The sequence below is a fragment of the Anabrus simplex genome, chromosome 7 (assembly GCF_040414725.1).
Source record: "Anabrus simplex isolate iqAnaSimp1 chromosome 7, ASM4041472v1, whole genome shotgun sequence".
In the NCBI taxonomy this organism is placed as follows: Eukaryota; Metazoa; Arthropoda; class Insecta; order Orthoptera; family Tettigoniidae; genus Anabrus; species Anabrus simplex.
The window spans coordinates 80257484-80284076 of record NC_090271.1 but is presented as its reverse complement, the minus strand read 5'-3'; the positions used below and the strand labels follow the sequence as shown (position 1 = coordinate 80284076).

The 26593-nt window shown below is 37.5% G+C and overlaps 1 protein-coding gene across 1 annotated transcript in view; it reads left to right on the top strand.

Annotated features, from left to right (window-relative positions):
• LOC136877704 (succinate dehydrogenase [ubiquinone] flavoprotein subunit, mitochondrial) overlaps positions 1–26593 on the top strand; it is a 161724-nt gene that overhangs the window by 8554 nt on the left and 126577 nt on the right. The window contains exon 3 of the mRNA XM_067151914.2: positions 18280–18497. Coding sequence (XP_067008015.1) covers positions 18280–18497 — 218 coding nt within the window. The remainder of the gene's footprint in view (positions 1–18279; positions 18498–26593) is intronic.

Genomic DNA, 26593 nt, shown 5'->3' with positions numbered 1-26593 from the left:
TTGAGATTCAATTGTATATTGTACATATAATGGTATTACTCAAATTATCTCCATAATCTGATCATTTCCATTAGATCTCAATCTATTTTTATAAGTGTTTATTTCAGTTACATTTCAGAATTGTAATGAAATTTAAAATGATAGATGTGTGAGTATGCATAGTATTGGTTGTCAATACTTGTACAATATTTCAAAATAATTGACATTCCATATAAAAATACTAGTTAATCTAACAAGCACTGTATGCATACCTAAAAAGGATAATATAGATAACTGCATAGAAGGAGAACCCCCTGTGGGTGGGGGGCAGTAGAAGAACACTGAAGATCTGTCCAGATTGCCCCTCAGTGAGCATTGAAGCTGCCCTCTTGATGAAGGTAGGAAGCAAAAACAAACTCTTTGGGGTCTGAGAAGAAATGGATATAAAAGAAATGGGATTGATGAAAAGAAACCCATCTCTTTGAAAACAGCATTGTAGCAAGATAGAGAGATTGACCTCTTCCATACTGACCTGTCACTGGACATAGCCTATTAGGTGTTTTTTTCGATGTTCCTATCTCTCTATAAGGATTTCTCAAATGAAACTGAAACTGTTGTTGGTTTCTGTAATGAGTTATTGTTTGGAATACATGAACATACAGGAAGTAAAATGTGATGTGTATTTGCCTAAATATAGTAGTCTTGTTGGTCCACTTGATGACGGATAATCCAACTGAACAACGTCTGTGGTTGGCATTGGAACCATTCTTCAATGGCTTCTCGGACTCAACAGTTGATAGTTGTTCTTTCTTTTTTTTCATTTTCTCACAAGGCTGCCTGCTGAACTTTGAGTAGTTTTTGCGAATTTCAAACTTGAATTGCAATTTCCATTTCTGTTTGTGCTTAGTAATAACCTATTGTAATTAATATACACCTGAACGTAGTTGAGAATTATTGCAGTGTATTGTAATATCTTATTAGAAATTAGTGTGCTTATTCGATTACTGTGAAATATTTGTGTAGCATAGTAGAATTATTTGTAGAAACTCTTACTAGAATGTTGTTGTTGTAATTAGGATAGGCTTAACTGCAGTTTAGAATTGTGTAATTCATGAGTATTCCTTTTGGTATTCAGTAATTAAATACCTGGGATGTCACATCAGTGATGACTGGGACCTTACTCACGAGATCCGATGCAGAATTGAGCATGCCAGAACTTCTTTTCAGAGACTTAGAAAACTTTTGACAAGCCGTGACCTTTCGATTACACTACGGACACGACTACTCTGGTGCTACGTTTTCAGCATTCTGTTATACGGCGTTGAGGCATGGACACTAACTGAGACCATGTGCAAGAAGTTGCAAGCATTTGAAATGTGGATGTACCGAAGGATGCTGAAGATACCTTGGACAGCTAAAACGACCAATGTAGACTGTTTTGCACCGTATGAACAAAGAACCAGAAATTCTCACTACCATCAAGAGAAGGAAGCTAGAATATTTTCGTCATATGATGCGGAACAGTAAATACCACCTTCTGCAAGTAATATTCCAAGGGAAAATTAATGGAAAACGTGGTCCGGGGAGAAGTAGGACATCATGGCTCGGCAACTTGAGCCAGTGGTTTGGGGTTATAAAGCTTACTCTGTTCAGAACAGCTATGAACAAACAACAGATCATGCTACTGATTGCCAACGTTCTGTGAGGACATGGCACATGAAGAAGAATTAACGACAGTTTTCATCCTGTTAGGGTGTTGTAGGATAAAAATTTAGTACAACAAAGTAGTCTAGTAGTGTATTCATTACTTTATTGTCATGTAATTTTTGTGTACTGTTTATTTCCTTTCCTTTCCTTTCATTTTTTTTTTTTTTTTTGCACAGTAGAAGTTATTTTTTCCTTTTCTTTTCACTTTTCCATAAAGAATGGCTAAGGAGTGCAAGTGTGGGAACTGTGGGTGTGGCCAGGCATTAAGAAGTATGAGGGAGGAGTCGGAGAGTTTGAGGGAGATAATTAGGATTCTCTCAGAACACAGGAAGGAAAGTAGGCCTCCCTCAAACAATGTATAGGATACACTAGGTCTAAAAGAGGGACAGGAAGGAAAGGGCGGTCTAATGTTTTAAGGGGAAGGAGATTGCAGGCTAAGGGCTCTATTCAGGATCAGAATTGAGGAAAGGTGTCTGTAAGAAATTGGTAGGAGTCACTGCAGGTAGAACAACAGAGGGAATATGGGGAACAGGGAACTGTTGCTGAGAAGTGTGGAAATAGGAGAAATGGTAGGAAAGGGAAATGTAAAGTTGAGGATAGGAAAAGACAATTGGAACAGGGTCATGGGAGAGAGAAAAGGGAGAAGGAAGTAGCTTCTGCAGCAGTGAGGAAAGAAAGGGCTGACCAGGAGGGGAGGGGATCAAATGAGGTGGGTAGGGTTGAGGCTCTGGTCATGGGGGATTCCATTGTTAGACATGTGGGGAAAGTATGTGGAGAAAGGGAACTAGGGTAGAGTGTTATTCAGTAATTAGGTTAATGCAGATGTTGAGGAAAGTAAAAGAGGAGGAGGAGGAGGAGGAGGAGGGAAAGGAGAAGGTGGTAGTGTTTCACATTGGTACCAACAACGTAAGTCAAGCAGGTATAAGTACCGGTACCAACATAGTTGGGGATATGTGGGATGCGGTAAATTCAGCAGGGTGAAGTTTAAGGAAGCGGAGATTGTTAACAGTGGAATACTATGTAGGAGGAATACTGACTGGAAAGTGATTGGGGATTTAAATGAGACTATGGAGTGGATATGTGGGGAAACTGGGAGTGAGATTTCTAGATCTAGTGGGTGGGTACAAGATAGGGATCTGCGCTCAGATGGCCTTCACTTAAACCGCAATGAAGTATAAGTTAGGAAATTTGTTTAGAAGGGTTTTAGGGAGGTGCATTCAGTGAGGTGGGGTGGTCTAGGGAGCAGTAATAAGGGTACAGGGATCTGGAAGTCAAGTAGGAATGACATAAAAATGTTAGTATTAAACTGTAGAAGTATTGTAAAGAAAGGAGTAGAATTAAGTAATTTAGTAGATATATACTTACCGGATTTTGTAATAGGAGTTGAATCATGGCTGAGAAATGATGTAATGGATGCAGAAATTTTCTCATGGAACTGGAGTGTGTATCCATAGAGATAGGATAGGAATGGTAGGAGGGGGAGTATTCATTCTGGTGAAAGAATAATTTGTAAGCTACGAAAAAGTTAAAGATGACAAACATGAAATTCTAGGTTTAAGGCTCACCTCTAAAGATAATAGGCAACTTGACATCTTTGAAGTGTACAGATCGGGAAATGGTAGCGCTGACTTTGATTCATGATCTATATAAATAAAATAAGAGTTTTGTCTGTACATTGCTCAGAATTTAAAAAGGATGGCATTTCTGTATTGATCGTGTCCATAGTAGCAAGGATATGCACTTTTTAATTTTCCATGATGTCTGTCTGTCTGTCTGTCTGTCTGTCTGTCTGTCTGTCTGTCTGTCTGTCTGTCTGTCTGTCTGTCTGTCTGTCTGTCTGTCTGTCTGTCTGTCTGTCTCTCTGTCTCTCTGTCTGTCTGTCTGTCTGTCTGTCTGTCTGTCTGTCTGTCTGTCTGTCTGTCTGTATGTCTGTCTGTATGTATGTATGTATCTACACGCATCACGAGAAAACGGCTGAAGAGAATTTAATGAAAATCGGTATGTAAAGTTGGGAAATAAGTCGCTACAATCTAGGCAATAAATAATCTTATTCACACTGAGAGAAATGGTAGTTCAGGTGAAGGCCTAAAATTTAATTCTCAAATATTTAGGTTATTATTGGTCCTATCTTAATGAAAATCAGTATTCAAAGTCGGCAAATAAGTCACTACAATCTAGGTCATAAATAATCTTATTGACGCTGAAAGAAATGGTAGTTTAAGGGAAGGCCTAAATTGAAATTCTCAAATTTTTATGTTATTAGTGGTCCTATCTTAATGAAAATCGGTATGCAAACTTGGGAAATAAGTCGTTACAATCTAGGACATAAATAATTTTATTCACACTGAGTGTAACGGTAGTTTAGGGGATGGCCTAAAATTTAATTCTCAAGTACAGTATTCATGTTATTAGTGGTCCTATCGACAAATACTACATTACCAAAGTTATATACATAGGTAGTGTTAAATTTATTTCTTATACATTTTTACCATACCGGCTATCATAACAGAGATATTCATTAATTTGGATTTTTGTTGCTGAGTCCATATCAGCACCAAGTCATGAGAAAATGGGTAGACAGAATTTAATGAAAATCGTTATGTAAAGTCAGGGAATAAGAAACTACAGTCTACACTATAAATAATTTTGTAAAATGCCCTAATATCACAGAGTCAAAAGAAAAATAAATGTGAAGGCCTACAATACAGAAAGCCCTTAACATTGAACAACAATAACATTACATTGACCATTGTTTGTTGTGATGTGCTTTGTTTTCTGTTGCCAGTCATGTCCGATAGATTGGATTACTGCTGTAAACCGAGCTTTTTAAAATTTGCTTTACGTCGCGCTGACACAGATAGGTATTATAGCGACGATGGGATAGGAAAGGGCTAGGAGTGGAAAGGAAGCGGCCGTGGCCTTAATTAAAGTACAGCCCCAGCATTTGCCTGGTGTGAAAATGGGAAACCATGGAAAACCATCTTCAGGACTGCCAAACCCACTATCTCCCGACTACTGGATACTGCCGCACTTAAGCGACTGCAGCTATCGATCTCGGTACTGTAGTTAGGAAAACCACAAAGACAGTCTTTCTTAGAATTCCGTAGCGAAGCACGGGTTCATCAGCTAGTTATTTGATAAAATAATCAGCTATGTGGGTAACGATATCGAAAGGAATGTGATTGTAGCGGGTAATCTCAATTTACCAAATATCAATTGGGAAGGTAATGTGAATGACAGAAAGCATCTATTAAAGAGACTATTTAAAATAGTGTATGTTGGGTCCACCTTGTCAATACACTTTTAATGATTGGAAGTTATCTCTTCTATCACATGTTTCAGGAACAATATGCATTCCCTTCATCAGTGAAATCAAATCAAATCAAGGAACAAAAACAATATCATTCTATCTTTTGCTTTGCTCACAATTTAAAAAAGTATTGTATCCTAATTCACCCTATCAGTGAATAAACAAACTAGTGAAATATTATGCAAATTATCATTACATAAAATTTTAATATTTTGATGAATTGAATGAGAATATCTAAATACATTTAAGACTTTCAAGTTTTTTCTTCTTCTTTTTCTTCCTTAAATGATCAAACACTAGTTTATACAATGGGTATTCTTCTGTACTTCTTTCATTTAAACTTGATTCAAGGTCTTTTTTTTGAGCAAGATAAATTTCTAAACTTTCTAAAACATTCATGAATTTTCCCATTTTGGCTGAATGGATTAATTCCATATCATTAGAAATGTCTGTAACTTTATGATTCCTTTCAACCATATGTTCTCCCATTGCTGAATATCTTTTATGTTTGACTGCATTAACATGTTCTTTGTACCTTGTAGACAAACTTCTTCCAGACTGTTCTATGTATCATTGCCTACACATTTGGCATGTCAGTTTGTAAATTCCTGACTTATTAAATATACATTTATTCCCTGCTTTATCTGAATTGAAAATTATCTTATTAGTATTACACTTAAGAAAATGGAAATTGCAACACCATGAAGGCATTGGTCGTTTGTGTTGATTTTCAAGATATGGAACAATGCCATGTAGGTATGTAAACGATCAAAGTTTCAGACCCATTGGATTGTAGCTACAGGTCTCCCCACGTGATTGGTCGCGGAGGAATCAACTCCAGAATACGGACTCTGGTGTAGCGTAGTTGACTTGCAGTCTGTGCAGTGAAGTGTTCCCCATCAAACATGCCTCGATGACAGAGAAGGGCTCGGATAATTGGGCTGTGTGAGGCTGGATTATCACTAAGGACTGTCGCTGCACATGTTGGCCGACAGGCATCTACGGTAAAACGTGTATGGCAGCATTGGTCAAATGAAGGTACCCATACTCGTAGACCTGGCACAGGCCCAGCATGACAGACAACTGTGAGAGAGGATCGCCGCATCATTCGGATGGGCCGGATGGAACCCCATGCAACAGCAGCGCAAATTCAAGCAGCTGTGGCACCGCACGTTACACAACAAACAGTTGGTAATCGCCTGCGTGCAGCTGGCTTATGAGCCCGTGTCCCTGCAGAAGGTGTTCCATTGACCCCACAACAGCGACGTGTAAGGCTGGCCTGATGTCGAGAAAGAACGACGTGGGTCGACAAATGGCATAGGGTCGTCTTTAGTGATGAATCGCGCTTCTGTCTTGCCCGCGGTGATCGTCGGAATCGTGTGCGCCAACGTACCGGGGAGAGGGGCTGCCCAGATCTTATTGTCGAGAGGCACACAGGGCCAACACCAAGCATTATGGTCTGGGGAGCTATTGGCTTTAATGTGAAATCACAATTAGTGCTTGTTGAGGGCACTATGACCGCTCGACAGTACGTTGATAGGGTACTCAATCCAGTAGTTGTTCCTATGATGGCGAACATTGCTAATGGGATGTTTCAGCAGGACAATGCCCGGGTTCACACTGCATGCATCTCCAGAGAAGCTCTCCACAACATCACAACCTTAGAATGGCCCGCCAGATCCCCGGACCTCAGTCTTATTGAGCATGTGTGGTACATGATGAGTCGACAACTGGCCAACCGTCCTCAGCCACCCACAACTCTGGAACAACTGACCCGTGCAGTGCAGCAAGCATGATGGGCCACAATTCCTCAGGAAGCGATCCAGGGCCTTATTGACTCCATGCCTCGACGAATTCATCAATGTATTGCAGCTCGTGGTGGGCACATCCTGTATTGATTGTTGTTGAAACTTGCGGTCAGAGGGACCTGAAAGTGTAATCATCGAATCACAACCTAACACTCGTCCTGCATGTTCAATTGCAGCAATGTAGCACCACTCCTTCTGGGTGTTGCAATTTCCATTTTCTTCAGTGTATTATCAGTTCTGTATGCGACATTGATGTTCTTTTCCTGACAATTTTAGCCAGTTGATAAGAGTGCTTATTTCGAAAAGTTAGAATTGGAAATTTCTTTTTCCCCTTTTGATCTTTAACTAAAGTTGTTTTTGGTTCAATGTTATTTATCATTCTATTAATAAATTTTCTGGAGAATCTGTTGTTACGAGCAAGCTGAAGATGTTGCCTTTTTATGTTGACCTGGATGATTGGAGTCATTTCTGGTAATAGTATCTGTTTGAGCAGCTTTTCTGAAAATTTGAAAATCAAAATGACCAGAATTTCTAGTAATTGTTAAATCTAAATAACTCAAAAGTTCTGTCTTTCTCAGATTCCATTGTAAAATGTACTTGTTTATCCGAAGTATTTAAATACTCTAATAGACCATCAGGTTTAACGTTTTGTTCATCGATAATAACAACCATGTATTCAATCCATCTATTTCATCCACTATTTTATTATATTCCATGTAATCCATGAATATGTTCGCTAAAATACCTGAAGCCAGCGAACCCATTGCTAGGCCTTTAGATTGTTTGTAAATTTTGTTGTCAAAAACAAAATAGTTATTTTCCAAAGGAAATTGTAGTAATGTTAAAAATTCTTTAACTTCCACCTTACTTAATTTGCTGTGACGCATTAAATTCTTTCTTACTATTTTTATAGTATCTACAATAGGAATGTTGGAGTACATATCTTTGATATCCAAACTATGTATCATGTAGTAGTTTCTTAGTTCAGTGTTTTTGATTTTGTTATAAAAGTCAATAGTGTTAGTTAGGTGGGTTTGGCTATTAAATTTATAGTGTTGTTTTAAATATCTTTGTATAAATATGGCCGTCTTATATACCAGACTATTTCTAAAACTGTTGGTCTAATGGAAATTTATTGTTTATGAATTTTTGGTAGTGCCCTTAAAGTAGGTATCTCTGGGCTCATGTTACTTAGACAGTTAGTCTAATAAAAAAGTTATGTTATTGAGAATTCCTTTAAGTTTTTTCTGCATAGATGACGTGGGATCTTTTGTTTTTGCCAGTTCAAAATTATTGCTTGTTAGAAAATTATAAGTCTTTTCAATATAATCTTGTCTTTCTATGAGCACAATAGTATTACCTTTATCAGCTTTTGTCACAACAATATTATTATCTATCTTCTTCAATAATTTAATATTCTTATTCAGCTCCTTATGGTTCTCTGCATTATGTTCTATCATGCTGGATAATGTTCTACTAACTTCATATCTACGAGGGGGGATCAAATATAAGCAGGATTTTATCATTTTATTTAAATGCATGTATTGAAAAACAAAAGGCAATTACAATTTTTTTTTCCACATAGTTTCCTGCTTTGGAAATGCACTTATCCCAGCGTATGGGTTGCTTTTTGATACCTTCACCATAAAAAGAACAGGATCATGTCACCAGCCAGTTGCGCACGAAGTCTTCCACACTCTCGTCATATTCAAATCGTTGCCCTCCTAGAGCTTCTTTAAGCGGTCCGAACAAATGGAAATCACAGGGCAATAAGTCGGGGCTGTAAGGAGGATAATCAAGTGTAGTCCAGTGCATTTCCTGTTGCTTGGGGACAGTTAGAGCTGCAAGGGGAGGGATCCATCTGGAACACACTTTACGGAACTGTAGGTTGTTTGTGATGATTGCTTGACAGCTCCCATAACTGATTCCGACTTGTTCTGCGATTTCTGATACTCTCGCTCATCGATCGTCATTAGTAATGTTTTTAACCACACAAATGTTTTTGTCTGTAATGCTGATCCGTGGACGGTGATCGTGTTGTTGATTTTCCACATGTTCTCGTCCTTTCTTGAACTTTTTATGCCAGGCAAACACACGCGTCCTTGACAGTGTTTGATCACCAAACTGGGCAGTCAATCTCTGGCAAATTTCCGCTGCTGTAACTCCTTCACGAGCAAGAAATTCTATAATTATGCTTTGCGAAGTGGAGGTGTGCACCTGTTGCTCCAACATCGTGAGCGTTACTGACTAAACGGCGGGAAATATCTAACAGCATGCTCTTCCCACTCCTAACTGTCCTGCCTAAGCATAGCAGAAGCACGGGGCCAGTCCTACCAACTGTTGATGTTCAGGAACAAAAATCCCGTTTTATATTTGATCGACCTTCATAGAGTAACTTGTTCATCAACTGGTAGGTTAGCTATAGCCACTTAATATGAGAAGGAAAGCTGATTCCGAAAGTGATGGAATCAACTAGAGGGAAGAATATTCAGGATGTGGTGCTGGTAAAACCAGATGAATTCTATAGAGAAACCAAAGTAATAGATGGTATTAGTGATCATTAAGCTGTTTTTGTAGTAGTTAAAAATAATTGTGTTAGAAAGGAAGGTCTTAAAAGTAGGACTATTAGGCAGTACCATATAGCTGATTAAAAAAAAAGGCTTGAGGGAGTTTTTAAAAGGTAACTGTGATTAGTGGAAAACAGTAAGTAAAAATGTAAACAGACTCTGGAGTGGGTTGAAAGCAATTGTTGAGGAATGTGAAAAAAGTTTTGTACCTTTAAAGGTGGTAAGGAATGGTAAAGACCCACTGTATTATAACAGATAAGTAAAGAGACTAAGAAGGAGGTGCAGGTTAGAAAGAAATCATTAGAAATGGCTGTGGAAGTAAGGAGAAATTGATAGAACTTACTAGGAAATTGAATCTAGCAAAGAAGTCACCTAAGGATGAAATGATGGCAAGAATAATTGGTGGTCATACACATTTTAGTGAAAAATGGAAGGGTATGTATAGGTACTTTAAGGCAGAAACTGGTTCCAAGAAGGACATTCCAGGAATCATTAATGAACAAGGAGAGTGTGTATGCGAGGATCTTCAAAATGCAGAAGTATTCAGTCAGCAGTATGTAAAGATTGTTGGTTACCAGGATAATGTGCAGGCAGAGGAGGTGACTAATACTAAAGAAGTATTAAAATTTACCTATGACAACAACAACATTTACAATAAGATACATTTATTTATGTAGTGTATGGCTTTACAGATACAACACACAATGATACAATAAGATACAAAAGTTGAAAACTAGGAAAACAGCTGGAATTGATAAACTTTCAGCGGATATACTAAAGATAGTACCATATCTGAAATACTTATTTGATTATTGTTTGCATGAAGGAGATATACAGTACCAAATGAAGGGAGAGTTACTATAGTAGCCTGTGTGTATAAAGGAAAGGGTGATAAACATAACACTGAAAAAATTACAGGCCAGTTAGTTTGACATGCATTGCATGTAAGCTTTGGAAAAGCATTCTTTCATTATATTAGACATGTTTGCAAAATTAATAACTGGTTCGATAGATTGCAGTTCGGGTTTAGGAAAGGTTATTCCACTGAAGCTCAACTTGTAGGATTCCAGCAAGATATAGCAGCTGTCGCGGATTCAGGAGGTGAAATGGACTGTTTCAGGATTGACCTATCGAAGGCATTTGATAGCGTAGATCATGGGAGACTACTGGCAAAAATGAGTGCAATATATTGGACTAGACAAAAGAGTGACTGAATGGGTGGCTATATTTCTAGAAAATAGAACTCAGAGAATTAGAGTAGGCAAAGCTTTATCTGACCCTGTAATAATTAAGAGGGGAATTCCTCAAGGCATTATTATTGGACAATAAATGATATGAGTAAAGAAGTGGAATCAGAGATAAGGCTTTTAGCGGATGATGTTATTCTGTATAGAGTAATAAATAAGTTACAAGATTGTGAGAAAAAAATTGACCTTGATAATTCTGTGAGATGGACAGTAGGCAATGGTATAATGATAGATAGAGTTATAAGTCAGATTGTGAGTTTCACCAATAGGGAAAGTCCTCTCAGTTTTTATTACTGTGCTGATGTGGTGAAAGTTCCTTTTGGGGATCACTGTAAGTACCTAGGTGTTAATATAAGAAAAGATTTTCATTGGGGTAATTTCATAAATGTGATTGTGAATAAAGGGTACAGATCTTTGCACATGGTTATGAGAGTATTTAGGGGTTGTAGTAAGGATGTAAAGGAGAGGGCATATAAGTCTCTGGTTTTTGTTTTTGTGTCAGAGTGTTTAAAACAGAACTTAAAATATAAATAAGGTATTATATACAAACAAAACAAAGTACTTGTTATGTCACCGTGCTCGATAGCTGCAGTTGCTTAAGAGCGGCCAGTATCCAGTAATCAAGAGATAGAGGGTTCGAGCTCCACTGTCGGCAGCCCTGAAGATGGTTTTCTGTGGTTTCCCATTTTCACACCAGGCAAATGCCGGGGCTGTACCTTAATTAAGGCCATGGCTGCTTCCAATTCCTAGACCTTTCCTTTCCCATCATCGCCATAAGACATATCTGTGTCGGTGCGACATAAAGCAAAAAAAGCACACCATCTTATGTCACAAACATATTTCACATGAAGTCTGCCCAGAAATGGGCAACAGAAATTCCCTCTTCAGTGGCTTGAGTCAAGTCTTGAAGTGTATAATGAACAGGGCAGGACTGACAGTCATAAAGGTGTTGGGAAGTTTGTTGTTCCCCACAATTGCAGAAGTCTGACTGATCTTTCAAATAACCCCATTTTTTTAAGTTATAGTTGGATTTACCTACTCCAATCCTCAATCGATTCAGTGCCTTCCAGGTTGTCCATTCCAAATGATGAACAGGAGGTGGAGATTCACAAGGCATCATCCAGTCAGAAAGATGTTCCTTTTTTGCTTGCCACATATCACAATGTGCTGTTCTTGTTGGTTTGTCCAGAACCTTGGAGACAATGAGGTAACTTTTCCTGGACTTCAGTCTTCTGGGTGGAGGTCATTGTCAAAATAATGGGTAGGTGTTTGTGAAATCCACCTTTGACGTCTTTTGCCTTGCAAGCATTTCTCGCCAAATGTCTGGAGGACTAATACCAGCCAAGCAGTAAAGTTTGTCAGTGGGAGTAGGTTTCAGACACCCGGTAACTATTCTGCGTGTTTCATTATGGGCTGTGTAATATGTGGTGAGACGGAGAACTACAACTATGGGAAATATAATTTTAAAGTTTTTTTTATTTAACGTGTCTGAAGGATTTCATTTTTGGTTGTAACTCTGGACTCTGCTGGAATATTTTTAAAATTGTAATAATTTTTTTGGGGAAACATCAAGATAGTATGGAACTGTAAATGAACTTTGCAAGATACAAGAATTGTTCTGAAGTGAATTTTTTTGTAATGTAAATTTTATGTAATTGATAATTTAAATTAATGTCAGCAAGCATTTATAAAGACACTTGGGACGTTTTAACTTGAAGAATTTTTTGAAGAATTATTTGAAACTGTATGTCACAATTGTAATTTGATGAAAATGTAAAGGTGCTTTAGTTGTGAAACATCCTATACCTCATGTGCGGTTATTGCTGTTGAAATAGGTGTCGCAATAGGAAATCTCAAGAAGTTGCTAACTATTTTAATATGACCATATATGGTCATGCAATTTCATTCGCTAGAATAACGAGATTTCCTATTAGCGAAAAGATAGGGAATCTAGGGGAAATTGTTTCCCATTGGTCGGTTGTGAGCAGGCCATTTCTGGACTTTTTGCCGGCTTCGGAAAAATGATGCATGTGCTTGGCGTCATTTACATCCGACCGCCCTAGCAAGCGCGTGTGCTCGAGGGCTTCCCTCGGGAACTCCAGTTTTATTTGGTGTTATTTCAGTGTAAATTTTATCATTCTCTATGTTTTCTAATTTTGTTTGATTTGATTTTATTCCTTTTGCATTTCGGTATTTCCTTGCTTAATGTAATTTTTAAAGTTTTTAATTTAACGTGTCCGAGTTTGCCCTAGATTTCCGTTGCCGTAATTTCAGTTCTTTCACTTACTTTTGTTTTAAACTATTTTTCTCTAAGTTACTTAAGTAGGTCTTGATTCCTTGTCGTGGAACTGTATTTGTTAATGTCTTTAAAACTCCCTTCACTTGTGAATTGAGTATCTATTGCTATGTCATCATCTTTCTTGTAATATTGGTTTTGATTATGTTAATATGATGAGTTTCGAGGTGGTGATTGTAAGTCTTTTCTCCCCCATAATGCCATACCTTACCATGGACCTCATAGGGCCCCCCGCACATTCCACTCTCCTCTCTTAGTTGTCATTTTTAGGCCTGTAAGTGTACCCTTGTATTTGATTTAAATATTGCGTATCGAAAGATACTCTTCACGTTTCCATGTTCTGATGTGAATTCACTGTCACTGCGCCATTATACTATTTCCTTATTCATATTATTAAGTGTCTATATTATTTACTATTTCTTTATTCACATTTTATGTCAACCATTATTATTATATTCACATTATTATTATTATTATTATTATTATTTTTATTATTATTATTATTATTATTATTATTATTATTATTATTATTATTATTATTATTATTATTATTATTATTATTTTATTTATTTGTGTACGTGCTGAGTCTGAAATCTACAGTTACAGGCTGTATCCACCCGCTTCATATGGGCTGAGCTGAATCAGACAGGACATGCATACTCAGCCGAAGAGAAACTCAGAGCAATAGCTGAGGTATTTAACACAGTTGGATGGGCTCCCCATTTGCTTGAGCCATGTTTCCGGAGGATGTTATTTCGGGCTGAGACTTTCTGTCCTGAGTTAACACAGTGTTTCTTGTATGTTAAGGTCCGATCTAAGGTGACACCCAGGTACCTTGGTGTAAAACAGTGCTCCAGTTGCTTACCCTCCCACGTCACACACAGTTACGTAGTAGCTTCTCGATTTTGAAGACCCCATCTAGAGTATAGTTCCAATGTATGGGACCCTCACCATGATTACTTGATTCATGAACTGGAAAAAAAATCCAAAGAAAAGCAGCTTGATTTGTTCCGGATGATTTCCGACGAAAGAGTGGTGTAAAAATAAAGTGAAAACAAATTTATTATTCCACCTATTCAATACTCAACTAGCTTACAAAATTAGAATATCATCCTTATTTTATTGCTAAATTATTAAAACATGGTACATGTTTCGCTCATTTTCTGAACATTTCAGCCACTTTAGAATCTTAAGGCTAATTAGGAATTGACCTAAAAGTTATATGAACTGATTTGTCATTAGCAAGCTTAAAATTAATACAATTTTTAAGAATGTGGTTAAATGCAATTTTCTTGTATATTGTGTCAAATGGTTGTGATCTAAGTATAACAGTTATTCACATTCAATTAAAACTATTATGGTATAAATGTTTGTTGTTTGCTTAAAATGTTTTACTAAAATCCTGAAGAATTATTGTCACTTATTATAAACTTGAAAAAATGACTATATTACACTTTCAAAACATTTTATGAGATCAGGCTAAAGAATTATTGTGTTCATCCTCTTCAGCTCATGTTATACCATTTCTTATTATAGGTATTAATTGTTACACACTTGAATTGACATATGTTGAAAACTTGTTGTAATCCTACTTTACAATTATCTTGTTCAAAAATTTAAAAATCTGTATGAATAGATCCTGGGTCAAAAGGGACACTCAAACTTAATGTTGACAGTTGAAATATGATTTCTTCAAACTAAGCAATGAGTTTGTTGACATATCCCTTTGACTCAAATCTCAAATCTATTATGGGCTCAAAAACTGCAAAGGATACAGTGAACACACTATTCCCAGATCATCCTGGGAGGATTGATGATAAGGACAAAAAGGACATAGATGATTTACCACCATTAGAAGAATTGATGAGAGCAGTTAGTTTTCCTTAGAAATAAAAAGGCCCCAGGACCAGATGGCATTCGAGCAGAGATATCAAAAGTGGTAACAGAATTCTGTCCACAGTAGCTGCCGAAATTGTAAAACTACCAGGGGTTTTCAGTATTCGCTGGAAAATAGCTTGACTAGTTTTAATAAGCAATGGGAAATCTGGGGCTTAGAGGAACTTCTGCAGTCAAGAATACTCTCAGCAATCCAATCAGCTGGCAATCTATCTGATCATAAACACAGATGAGCAGTAAAATAAGGTGATATCCTAATATTGTTATCTAGTTGAGTATTGAATAGGTGGAATAGTGGAATAATAAATTTGTTGTTTTTACTTTCATTTGATCTTCAATACGGGTTTTTAAAATAAGAATAGTCACTTGCAAAAGAGCAGCAATACAAAAATGTTGCAAAGTTTGGGCTGAGAAGACGCGGGAGAAAGAAGACTAGCTGCTTGACTAAGTGGTATGTATAATATACAGAGTTTATTCAACCTACTGAATACTGTACAGTGATTGCAATGTTTATAAATACATTACAATAAATTATCAAGGTACTAGTTTCGACCCTATATTGGTCATCATCAGCCTAACTAAGATACACTTATGGATTTGCTGAAGTCCTAAGACAGAATTACATTGTGAAAAAAAGATTTAAAAGAATGAACTGTGTATGTGATGTGATAATGTACATATAAAATGGTGGATTGATGAACTGTTATAGATAAAATAAATGTTGTACTTATCAGTGACCCATATAGGGTCGAAACTAGTACCTTGATAATTTATTGTAATATATTTATAAACATTGCAATTACTGTACAGCATTGAGTAGGTGGAATAAACTTTGTATATTATATGTAACCTTAATTCAATACGGAACCAATAATGAAGTTTATAACCTTGAATAAGTGGTATGTTCTTAGCTGTCATTGGAGAGATGGCGTGGAATGGCATTGGTAGATGAATAAGTTTGAGTGGTGTCTTCAAAAGTAGGAAAGACCACAATATGAAGATAAAGTTGGGATTCAAGAGCACAAATTGGGACAAATATTCATTTATAGGAAGGGGAGTTGGGGATTGGAATAACTTACGAAGGGAGATGTTCAATAAATTTCCAATTTCTTTGCAATCATTTAAGAAAAGGCTAGGGAAACAACAGATAGGGAGTCTGCCACCTGGGTGACTGCCCTAAATGCAGATCTGTGTTGATTGATTGACTGATTGGTCGGTCGGTCGGTTCATCCTTACTCATCCATGATGAAATTCCCAATATCATTTGAACACTGTACAGCATGATACACACTCATTCCCACACACATCCTTCATACGATATAGATGTTGATTCCCATAGGGTACTTGAAATATTTGTCTCAAATTAGTAAATTTATAAAACCAACATAGTTGGTCTGTTATTGGACATTATAAATTTTCCAGCTAATTCATTCCTGGTTTCCAGCATTTCACCCCAGTATACTAAGTTGGGCTCATCAGTTGGTAAACAGCATACCTACCAAGACGCATGGCGAGTGCGTACTGTGGAGGCCACTGCATAAGCTACTTGGAGCCACCGGCAGTGCCAGTGCACTTTGTCTTGTCTCTCATAGTGCATTGGTAAGTCTTGGTAAGTGTTCTATATACACTATGTGATCAAAAGTATCCAGACACCCCCAAAAACATCCGTTTTTCATCTTGGATGCATTGTGCCACCACCTACTGCCAGGTACTCCATAGCAGCGACCTCAGTAGTCATTCGACATCGTGAGAGGACAGAATGGGGCGCTTCACGGAACTCACGGACTTCGAATGTGGTCAGGTGATTGGGTGTCACTTGTGTCAGAAGTCTGTACGTGAGGTTTCCACACTCCTAAACACCCCTCGGTCCACTGTTTCTGATGTGATAGTGAAGTGGAAACGTAAAAGGACACGTACAGCACGAAAGCGGACAGGCCGACTCATCTGTTGACTGACAGAGACCACCGACATTTGAAGAGTGTCGTCAAGGGTAATAGGCAGGCATCTATCCAGACCATCACACACGAATTCCAAACTGCATCAGGATCCACTCCAAGTACTATGACAGTTCAGCGGGAGGTGAGAAAAGTTGGATTTCATGGTCGAGCAGCTGCCCATAAGCCACACATCACGCAGGTCACTGCCAAACGACACCTCGCTTGGTGTAAGGAGCGTAAACATTGGAGACTGAACAGTGGAAAAAGTTGTGTGGAGTGACGAATCACGGTACACTGTGGTGATCCGATGGCAGGGTGTGGGTATGGCGAATGCCCGGTGAACGTCATCTGCCAGCATGTGTAGTGCCAACAGTAAAATTCGGAGGCAATGGTGTTATGGTGTGGTCGTGATTTACATGGAGGGGGCTTGCACCCGTCGTCGTTTTGCGTGGCACTCTCACAGCACAGGCCTACATTGATGTTTCAAGCACTTTCTTGCTTCCCACTGTTTAAGAGCACTTCGGGGATGGCGATTGCATCTTTCAACACGATTGAGCACCTGTTCATAATGCACGGCCTGTGACGGAGTGGTTACACGACAATAACATCCCTGTAATAGACTGGCCTGCACAGAGTCCCAACCTGAATCCTACAGAACACCTTTGGGATATTTTGGAACGCCGACTTCATGCCAGGCCTCACCGACCGACATCGCTACCTCTCCTCAGTGTAGCGCTCCGTGAAGAATGGGCTGCCATTCTCCAAGCAACCTTCCAGCGCCTGCAAGAGTGGAAGCTGTCATCAAGGCTAAGGGTGGGCCAACACCATATTGAATTCCAGCATCACCGATGGAGGGCGCCACGAACTTGTACGTCATGTTCAGCCAGGTGTCCGGATACTTTTGATCACATAGTGTACCAACTGATGAGCCCAACTTAGCACACTGTGGCAAAATGGTGCCAGCGAGGAATGAGTTAGCTGGAAAATTTATAATGTCCAATTAGAGACCAACTATATTGGTATTCCATCCTTCATATGACAATAAATGATGGCTCTGCTAACACCATCTGCCACTATAAACTAAATAACCAATGCTGGCCAATTCTGGACAAATTCATGGCAAAACCATACCTAGTTACTTTGCTTCTGCACATACAAATACCACACTGACACTTTCCAATGATACTAAATTTCTTTCTGACATATGAAGCAATCAACCAATGTATGCTTTGTGTCCTCTTTTTTCAAACCACGATGCTTATAGCAAAGTCTCAATATCATTTGGGCAACCCTTATGACTTCATCTCAGGTGTAGGATAAGGATGAGGAAAGGGTAAATGCTTGTTTTAGAGTTGATTGATTTTGTGGAGACCAGGATGACATTTTCTTTTGTTTGTGCTCCATCTTTGCAGCTTACCTATTAAGTCACTGCTTTATAACTTTGATTCACAGGGTATACTTTTACCAATCTTGTAGTCATAATTTAGTTCATCATGGAAGCATGTTTAACTGTGTGTTGTGTTTACTCTCAGGTAGTCGCTAAATATAAAGTTGTTGATCACACTTTTGATGTGGTGGTGATTGGAGCTGGAGGTGGTGGTCTGAGAGCAGCTATTGGACTAGCTTCAGATGGCTTCAAAACAGCCATTGTTACAAAACTTTTCCCCACTCGCTCACACACGGTGGCTGCTCAGGGAGGTATTAATGCTGCTTTGGGTAATATGGAGCCAGACAACTGGCTGTGGCACATGTAAGTTTCTATATACTCAGTGTAGTAATTTATAAATGAAGTACTAGCAATTTATGTAGGAATAAGGTAAACAGAACATTTTACTGAAGAGACAAGGTGACTAAATCTTCGTTTGGGTAATAAGAGGCATCTCAGGTGAGGAAAGGTTAAATATTTTACATAGTGTTTTAAGTCATCAGTAACAAAATGGGACTAGAAGTAAATAGGGATAAAACCAAAATAATGATCGTTAACAGACAAATCACCAGTCAAACCACAAGAAACGTGAGGAACTTGCAGACTGTTGATCATGTAATATACCTGGAATCATTAACCATTTGACACTCGCACTGTTGTAAAGAAACAGTACAGTAGTAGATTGTTTCATAGAATAAAAACAAAATTAGGGCATTGTGTGATTGTGGTATGTAGGCTAGTAACTTTGCCATTTTACTGTAAGCTGAAGAACACTGTAGTTTCTTTTAATTAATATTAGATTATTCATCATCATCATCTTCATCATCATCATCATAATTATTATTATTATTATTATAGTGTAAATATACACAATATTTAGCTTTAACTTATGTACATAGAACACTTTTTACGGCAGTACTTGTATTATGAACATTACAACAAGAATAATAGTTAACACCACCTTTCCAATACTTATCTTTCCTTATATTTAGGAAATAAACATTACAACAGGTGTTGTAAGATGGGACATGTTTCGCTTAACTGTCGTAAGCATCATCAGCCGAAATAAATCTTAGCCTAAAGTTAGGTCAGGGCCCCGAACCTTGTGTCCTTAAAATATGTGGTACCCTAAGAATCAACATTTACATTTAAGCCTATTTGATTTTCTAAATGTAAATGTTGATCCTTAGGGTACCATATATTTTAAGGACACAAGGTTCGGGGCCCTGACCTAACTTTAGGCTAAGATTTATTTCGGCTGATGATGCTTACGACAGTTAAGCGAAACATGTCCCATCTTACAACACCTGTTGTAATGTTTATTTCCTAAATATAAGGAAAGATAAGTATTGGAAAGGTGGTGTTAACTATTATTCTTGTTTTAATGTTCATAATCTGATGTCCAATATGGTCTACAATGAGATTTATTACTTGTAATACTTGTATTGCCATTACTTTATTACGTATTGTGTTCTCTTTATGCATTGCTTATATTTTTCAGTTTATATCTTACTTTTTCATTACGACACTGCCCCTTTCTTTTTACCTTTATACTTCGGATTTATTTTACTTTATTTTATTTTATTCTATTTTATTTGTTGAGCTTTGCATTCTTTCTTCATTATATACTGTATTCTCCAAATCTTTAATTTTTAGCTTAATTATCTTGGATTTTGTAAAAGAATAGTACATTCCTTATATAGTATTATCTCTAATTTACGTGGTTAAGTGCAAGAGTGGGCCACGAGCCCTAACTTTGCCACTGCTGAAGTCAAATTATTAAATAAATTAAATTAAATTAAATGAATAAATTAAATAAATAAATAAATAAATAAATAAATATCTTCTACATCAATTCCTGCACAGAACCCCCTGTCTACACCTTTTGATTCGGAGAATAATGAAGATGAGGATGGTTATTATCTAGGTAAGGACAAAGTAACACAGTGGGGAAAATATGAACTCTCAATGAAATCTAAGACAACAAAGCAAAATACAGTGAGTCACAATGAAACTCATACATTGGGAGTGCGATTTCTAGATCCTAATTGGTGGGTAGGAGATAGGGATCTGCACTCATATGGGCTTCACTTAAACCGCATTGGTACGTATAAGTTAGGAAATTTGTTTAGAAGGGTTATAGGGAGGTACATTCAGGGAAACAGGGTGGTCTTGGGAGTAGTAATAAGGTACAGGGATCTGAAAGTCAAGTAGGGATTACATAAAAGTGTTGAATTGTAGAAGTATTGTAAAGAAAGGAATAGAATTAAGTAATTGAATAGATATATACCACATATTGTAATAGGAATTGAATCATGGCTGAGAAATGATATAATGGTTGCAGAAATTTTCTCACAGAACTGGACTGTGTATCGTAGAGATGGGATAGGACTGGTAGGAGGGAGGAGTATTCATTCTGGTGAAAGAAGAATTTGTAAGCTACGAAAAAGTTAAAGATGCCAGACATGAAATTCGAGGTGTAAGGCTCATCTCTAAAGATAATAGGTAACTTGATGTCTTTGGAGTGTACAGACTGGGAAATGGCAGTGCTGATGCTGATATAGTATTATTTGATAAGATAATCAGCTATGTGGGAAATGATATGGAAATGTTATTGTAGCGGGTGATCTCAATTTACCAAATGTCAATTGGCAAGATAATTCATATGACAGTAATCATGATCAACAAATGGCAAATAAGGTAATCTGGGAAGGACAGCTGATTCAGAAAGTGATGGAACCAACTAGAGGGAAGACTATTCTGGACATGGTAGTGGTAAAATCAGATGAACTCTATAGAGAAACAGAATAAATAGATGGTATTAGTGATCATGAAGCTGATTTTTCATAGTTAAAAATGAATGTGATTAAAAGAAAGGTCTTAAAAGCAGGAATGTTAGGCAGTACCATATGGCTGATAAAAGAGACATGAGGGAGTTTTTGAAAAGTAACTACGATCGGTGGAAAACAGTAAATAAAAATGTAAACAGAATCTGGGGTGTGTTTAAAGCTATTGTTGAGGAGTGTGAAAACAGGCTTGTACCTTTAAAGATGCTAATGAATGGTAAAGACCCACTATAGAGAAGTAGAGAGATGAGAAGAGGAGGTTTGAGCTGGAAAGGAATAGAATTAGAAATGGCTGTGGAAGTAAGAAGAAACTGAAGGAACTTACTAGGAAATTGAACCTAGCAAAGAAGTCAGCTAAGGATAACATGATGGGAAGCATAATTGGCAGTTATACCAATTTTGGTGACAGTGTTATAAGTCAGGTTGTGAGTTTCACAAATAGGAAAAGTCCTCTCAGTTTTTATTACTGCGTTGATGGGGTGAAAGTTCCTTTTGGGGACCATTGTAAGTACCTAGGTGTTAATATAAGGAAAAATCTTCATTGGGGTAATCACATAAATGGGATTGTAAATAGAGGGTATAGATCTCTGCACATGGTTATGAGGGTATCTAGGAGTTGTAGTAAGGATGTAAAGGAGAGGGCATATAAGTCTCTGGTAAGACCCATTTTTTATTGCTAGTGGCTTTACGTCGCACCGACACAGGTAGGTTTTTTCGCAATGATTTGAGAGGAAGGCTAGGAGTTGGAAGGAAGTGGCCGTGGCCTTAATTAAGGTACACCCCTAGCATTTCCCTGCTGTGAAAGTGGGAAACCACAGAAAACCATCTTCAGAGCTGCCAACAGTGGGATTCGAACCCACTATCTCCTGGATGCAAGCTCACAGCCGCGCGCCCCTAACCACGCGGCCAACTTGCCCAGTAAAGACCCCAACTAGAGTATGGTTTGAGTGTATGGGACCCTCACCAGGATTACTTGATTCAAGAACTGGAAAAAATCCAAAGAAAAGCGGCTCGATTTGTTCTGGGTGATTTCTGGCAAAAGACTAGCGTTACAAAAATGTTGCAGAGTTTGGGCTGGGAAGACTTGGGAGAAAGGAGATGAGCTGCTGGACTAAGTGGTATGTTCTGAGCTGTCAGTGGAGAGACAGTGTGGAATGACATTATTAAACTAATAAGTTTGAGTGTTGTCTTTAAATAAAGTAGGAAAGATCACAGTATGAATATAAAGCTGGAATTGAATAGGACAAACTGGGGCAAATATTTGTTTACAGGAAGGGGAGTTAGGGATTGGAATAACTTACCAATGGAGATGTTCGATAAATTTCCAATTTCTTTGCAATCATTTAAAAAAAGGCTAGGAAAACAACAGATAGGGAATCTGCCACCTGGGCGGCTGCCCTAAATGCAGATCAGTATTGATTGATTGAATTACAACATTTAGAATGTCAGGAAGTAATTTTTCATTTAGGTTCCTTATTCCTTTTAACACTTGTCTAGTAAGGCGAGAGTAATTACATTAGTAATTGCACACAGATATAAACTTCAGGGTTTAAAATGTACGTCTCTTTCATCGTTTGATCTGTTAATTTTTAGCCAAATTATTTGCAGCGATCTTCAGTGTGATTAGAAGATGTCATCTTGGCTACATGTAGGTTACATTTACATCACTTTTCAAAGTAAACAACAATACTGAATCAAATAATGAAATTGAATTCGTAAGACTCATCGTCATTATGTTAATCCCTTCATATGGAAATAATTTGGTAATTGCTAAAATACAAGTTTGGAAGAACAAACTAAAATGATATATCATTTTCTCAGCTTGACTGACTTTAATTGTTTCTCCTCTCAAGGACAATTTTTCTGCAGAAACTAGATGAAAGAAACACGTTACAATTATGATGTAATGAGGATAAATATTTATAGTAATTGTAATCAAATTCAGCTAAATGTAGAATTAATTAATATTTTATATTATGAGAAATAGCCCATATTGGTCATGCACAGAGTTTTCATCTGTGTAGAAAATAAAAAATTTTCATAAAGTATTAATTTAAATCACCATATGCAAATATTACTTAGCCACGATTTCTACAGATAGATCAGATATATTAAAAGTCCACAGATGAAACAAAGTCACTGGGTGAGTTGGCCATGCGGTTAGGGATGCGCAGCTGTGAGCTTACATCCAAGAGATGGTTGGATTCAAACCCCACTGTTGGCAGCTCTGAAGATGGTTTTCTGTGGTTTCCCATATTCACATCAGACAAATGTTGGGGCTGCTTGCTTCCCACTCCTAGGCCTTTCCTATCCTATCGTCGCCACAAGATCCATCAAATTGTTAAAAAAAAGTCACATACAGAGTTAAACTCCAATATCACTTTGTTCTGTGCAAAACAAAATCAACTCAGAGGGTTAAATTTTGTATGAAATTGGAAATATTCGGGCTTCCATCTAAACATCATCATCATCTTAAACTAACTCCGGTTGCCTGGGTTTGGTGTATGAGTCCCCTCCATCTTGTCCTGTCTTGTATCACTCTTCTTCCTATAATTTTTCACAATCATGTCCTCTCTGCTGTACATCTCTTTGTCTTTTAAGACAATGCTGCCCAACAACATTGATTCATTGAGTATGACAACTGGTTCATCTCCTTTCTTCTGCACCACAGTCACCACTGTCTTTGTCTTGCTGATGTTTAGGCTGTAGCCCTTAGACTCATTACTCCACCAGTTTTGCAGTCTCTCTTCCAATTTCTTTTTTGTTTCACCATAGATGGTACTTTCATCTGCAAATATGAAGGCTTGTAGGTCACCATGTCCTTTTCTTTTAAGTGACTTAATTATAACATCCATCATGATGATGAATAAAAGAGGTGACAACGAACTGCCCTGCTGCACTCCTTTCTTTGTTTCAGACCAGTCCGATTAAAACAAGTTTTATGTTAAGTTACTTAAGTATGTCTTGTTTCCGTGTCGTGGAACTGTATTTTGTAAAACTTTCTTGTCATTTTTAATATAGTTGAGCTAGAGGGTGTTTCTTGTAAATTTTTTCTCCCCCATAACGTCATACGTTCCATGTACCTCGATAAGGGCTTCCCGCAGCTTCCACATCCTGTCTTAGTTGTCAGTTTTAGGCCTGTAAGTGTTCCCTGTATTTGGTTTATATGAATTCTCCGCCACTGCGTCATATTTCTACCTCCTTATTCAGATTAAGTATTATCTTATTTATTACTGGTTATATTAATTATTATTATTATTATTATTTATGGTAACCGTAATTGTCCCGAACAGCGGTAACATTTGTTATTATTTTTATTCATGTACGCGCTCCAAGTCGAGCCGTTACATTTGGTATTTTGGTGACTGTTTCCCAATTAGCTGCTAAATCAAATGTAACCGCTCGACTTGAGCGCGTACATAAATAAAAATAATCATAGAAATAGTAAATAACAATAATATAGAAATAATATAATTATGATATGACGCAGTGGCGGAGAATTCATATAAACCAAATACAGGGAACACTTACAGGCCTAAAACTGACAACTAAGACAGGATGTGGAAGCTGCGGGAAGCCCTTATCGAGGTACATGGAACGTATGACGTTATGGGGGAGAAAAAATTTACAAGAAACACCCTCTAGCTCAACTATATTAAAAATGACAAGAAAGTTTTACAAAATAAAGTTCCACGACACGGAAACAAGTAACTTAACATAAAACTTGTTTTAACAATGAAGGTGATGCTACATTAAAGGTATAGTTTAAAACGAAAGTATTTAATGGATAAAAGACTTGAAACTACGGCAATTGGAACCTAGGGTAAACTCGGACACATCAAATTAAACTTTAAAATGACATTAAGCGAAGAAATAATGAAACACAAAAGGAATTAAACTAAATGAAACGAAACCAGAAAACATTGCAAAAACACTGAAATAACACATACCTCGGAAAGGCAGGAGATCCCGAGGGTAGCCCTCGAGCGCGAACGCTCGCTAGGGCGGTCGGATGGAAAAGACGCCGAGCTCACGCATCATAATTCGAAGCCGGCCACAAGGCCGGAAATGGCCCGATTACAATCAACCAATGAGATCAAACTTACCCTAGATTCCTGGACCTTTTTGCCAATAGGAAATCTCGTTACCATATATGGTAATTTTAACATCGTTAGCAATTACACAAGTTCTGGAACATTACGATTACAACACCAAAATTTCATCATAGGAAACCACACGTGTGGTACAGGTACAGGATGCTCCAAAATAAATCACCTTCAGATTACATAAAAACTACATTTAAAAAAATCACTTCAAAACACTTTTGCATGTTGAAATGTTCATACAGTTCAATGTTTCTTGATGTTTCCATAATTTTAAAAAAATTTACAAACATATTTCTGTTACACAAAATTCCAGTAGAGTTCAGAGTTGCAAAAAAATTACATCCTTCAGACAAATAAAAAAATTAAAATTTACATTTCCAAACACACAGTAGTTTCAGTTCTCTGTCCCACCAACCGGTGACAGTCATTATGTTAATCCCTTCATATGGAAATAATTTGGTAATTGCTAAAATACAAGTTTGGAAGAACAAACTAAAATGATATATCATTTTCTCAGCTTGACTGACTTTAATTGTTTCTCCTCTCAAGGACAATTTTTCTGCAGAAACTAGATGAAAGAAACACGTTACAATTATGATGTAATGAGGATAAATATTTATAGTAATTGTAATCAAATTCAGCTAAATGTAGAATTAATTAATATTTTATATTATGAGAAATAGCCCATATTGGTCATGCACAGAGTTTTCATCTGTGTAGAAAATAAAAAATTTTCATAAAGTATTAATTTAAATCACCATATGCAAATATTACTTAGCCACGATTTCTACAGATAGATCAGATATATTAAAAGTCCACAGATGAAACAAAGTCACTGGGTGAGTTGGCCATGCGGTTAGGGATGCGCAGCTGTGAGCTTACATCCAAGAGATGGTTGGATTCAAACCCCACTGTTGGCAGCTCTGAAGATGGTTTTCTGTGGTTTCCCATATTCACATCAGACAAATGTTGGGGCTGCTTGCTTCCCACTCCTAGGCCTTTCCTATCCTATCGTCGCCACAAGATCCATCAAATTGTTAAAAAAAAGTCACATACAGAGTTAAACTCCAATATCACTTTGTTCTGTGCAAAACAAAATCAACTCAGAGGGTTAAATTTTGTATGAAATTGGAAATATTCGGGCTTCCATCTAAACATCATCATCATCTTAAACTAACTCCGGTTGCCTGGGTTTGGTGTATGAGTCCCCTCCATCTTGTCCTGTCTTGTATCACTCTTCTTCCTATAATTTTTCACAATCATGTCCTCTCTGCTGTACATCTCTTTGTCTTTTAAGACAATGCTGCCCAACAACATTGATTCATTGAGTATGACAACTGGTTCATCTCCTTTCTTCTGCACCACAGTCACCACTGTCTTTGTCTTGCTGATGTTTAGGCTGTAGCCCTTAGACTCATTACTCCACCAGTTTTGCAGTCTCTCTTCCAATTTCTTTTTTGTTTCACCA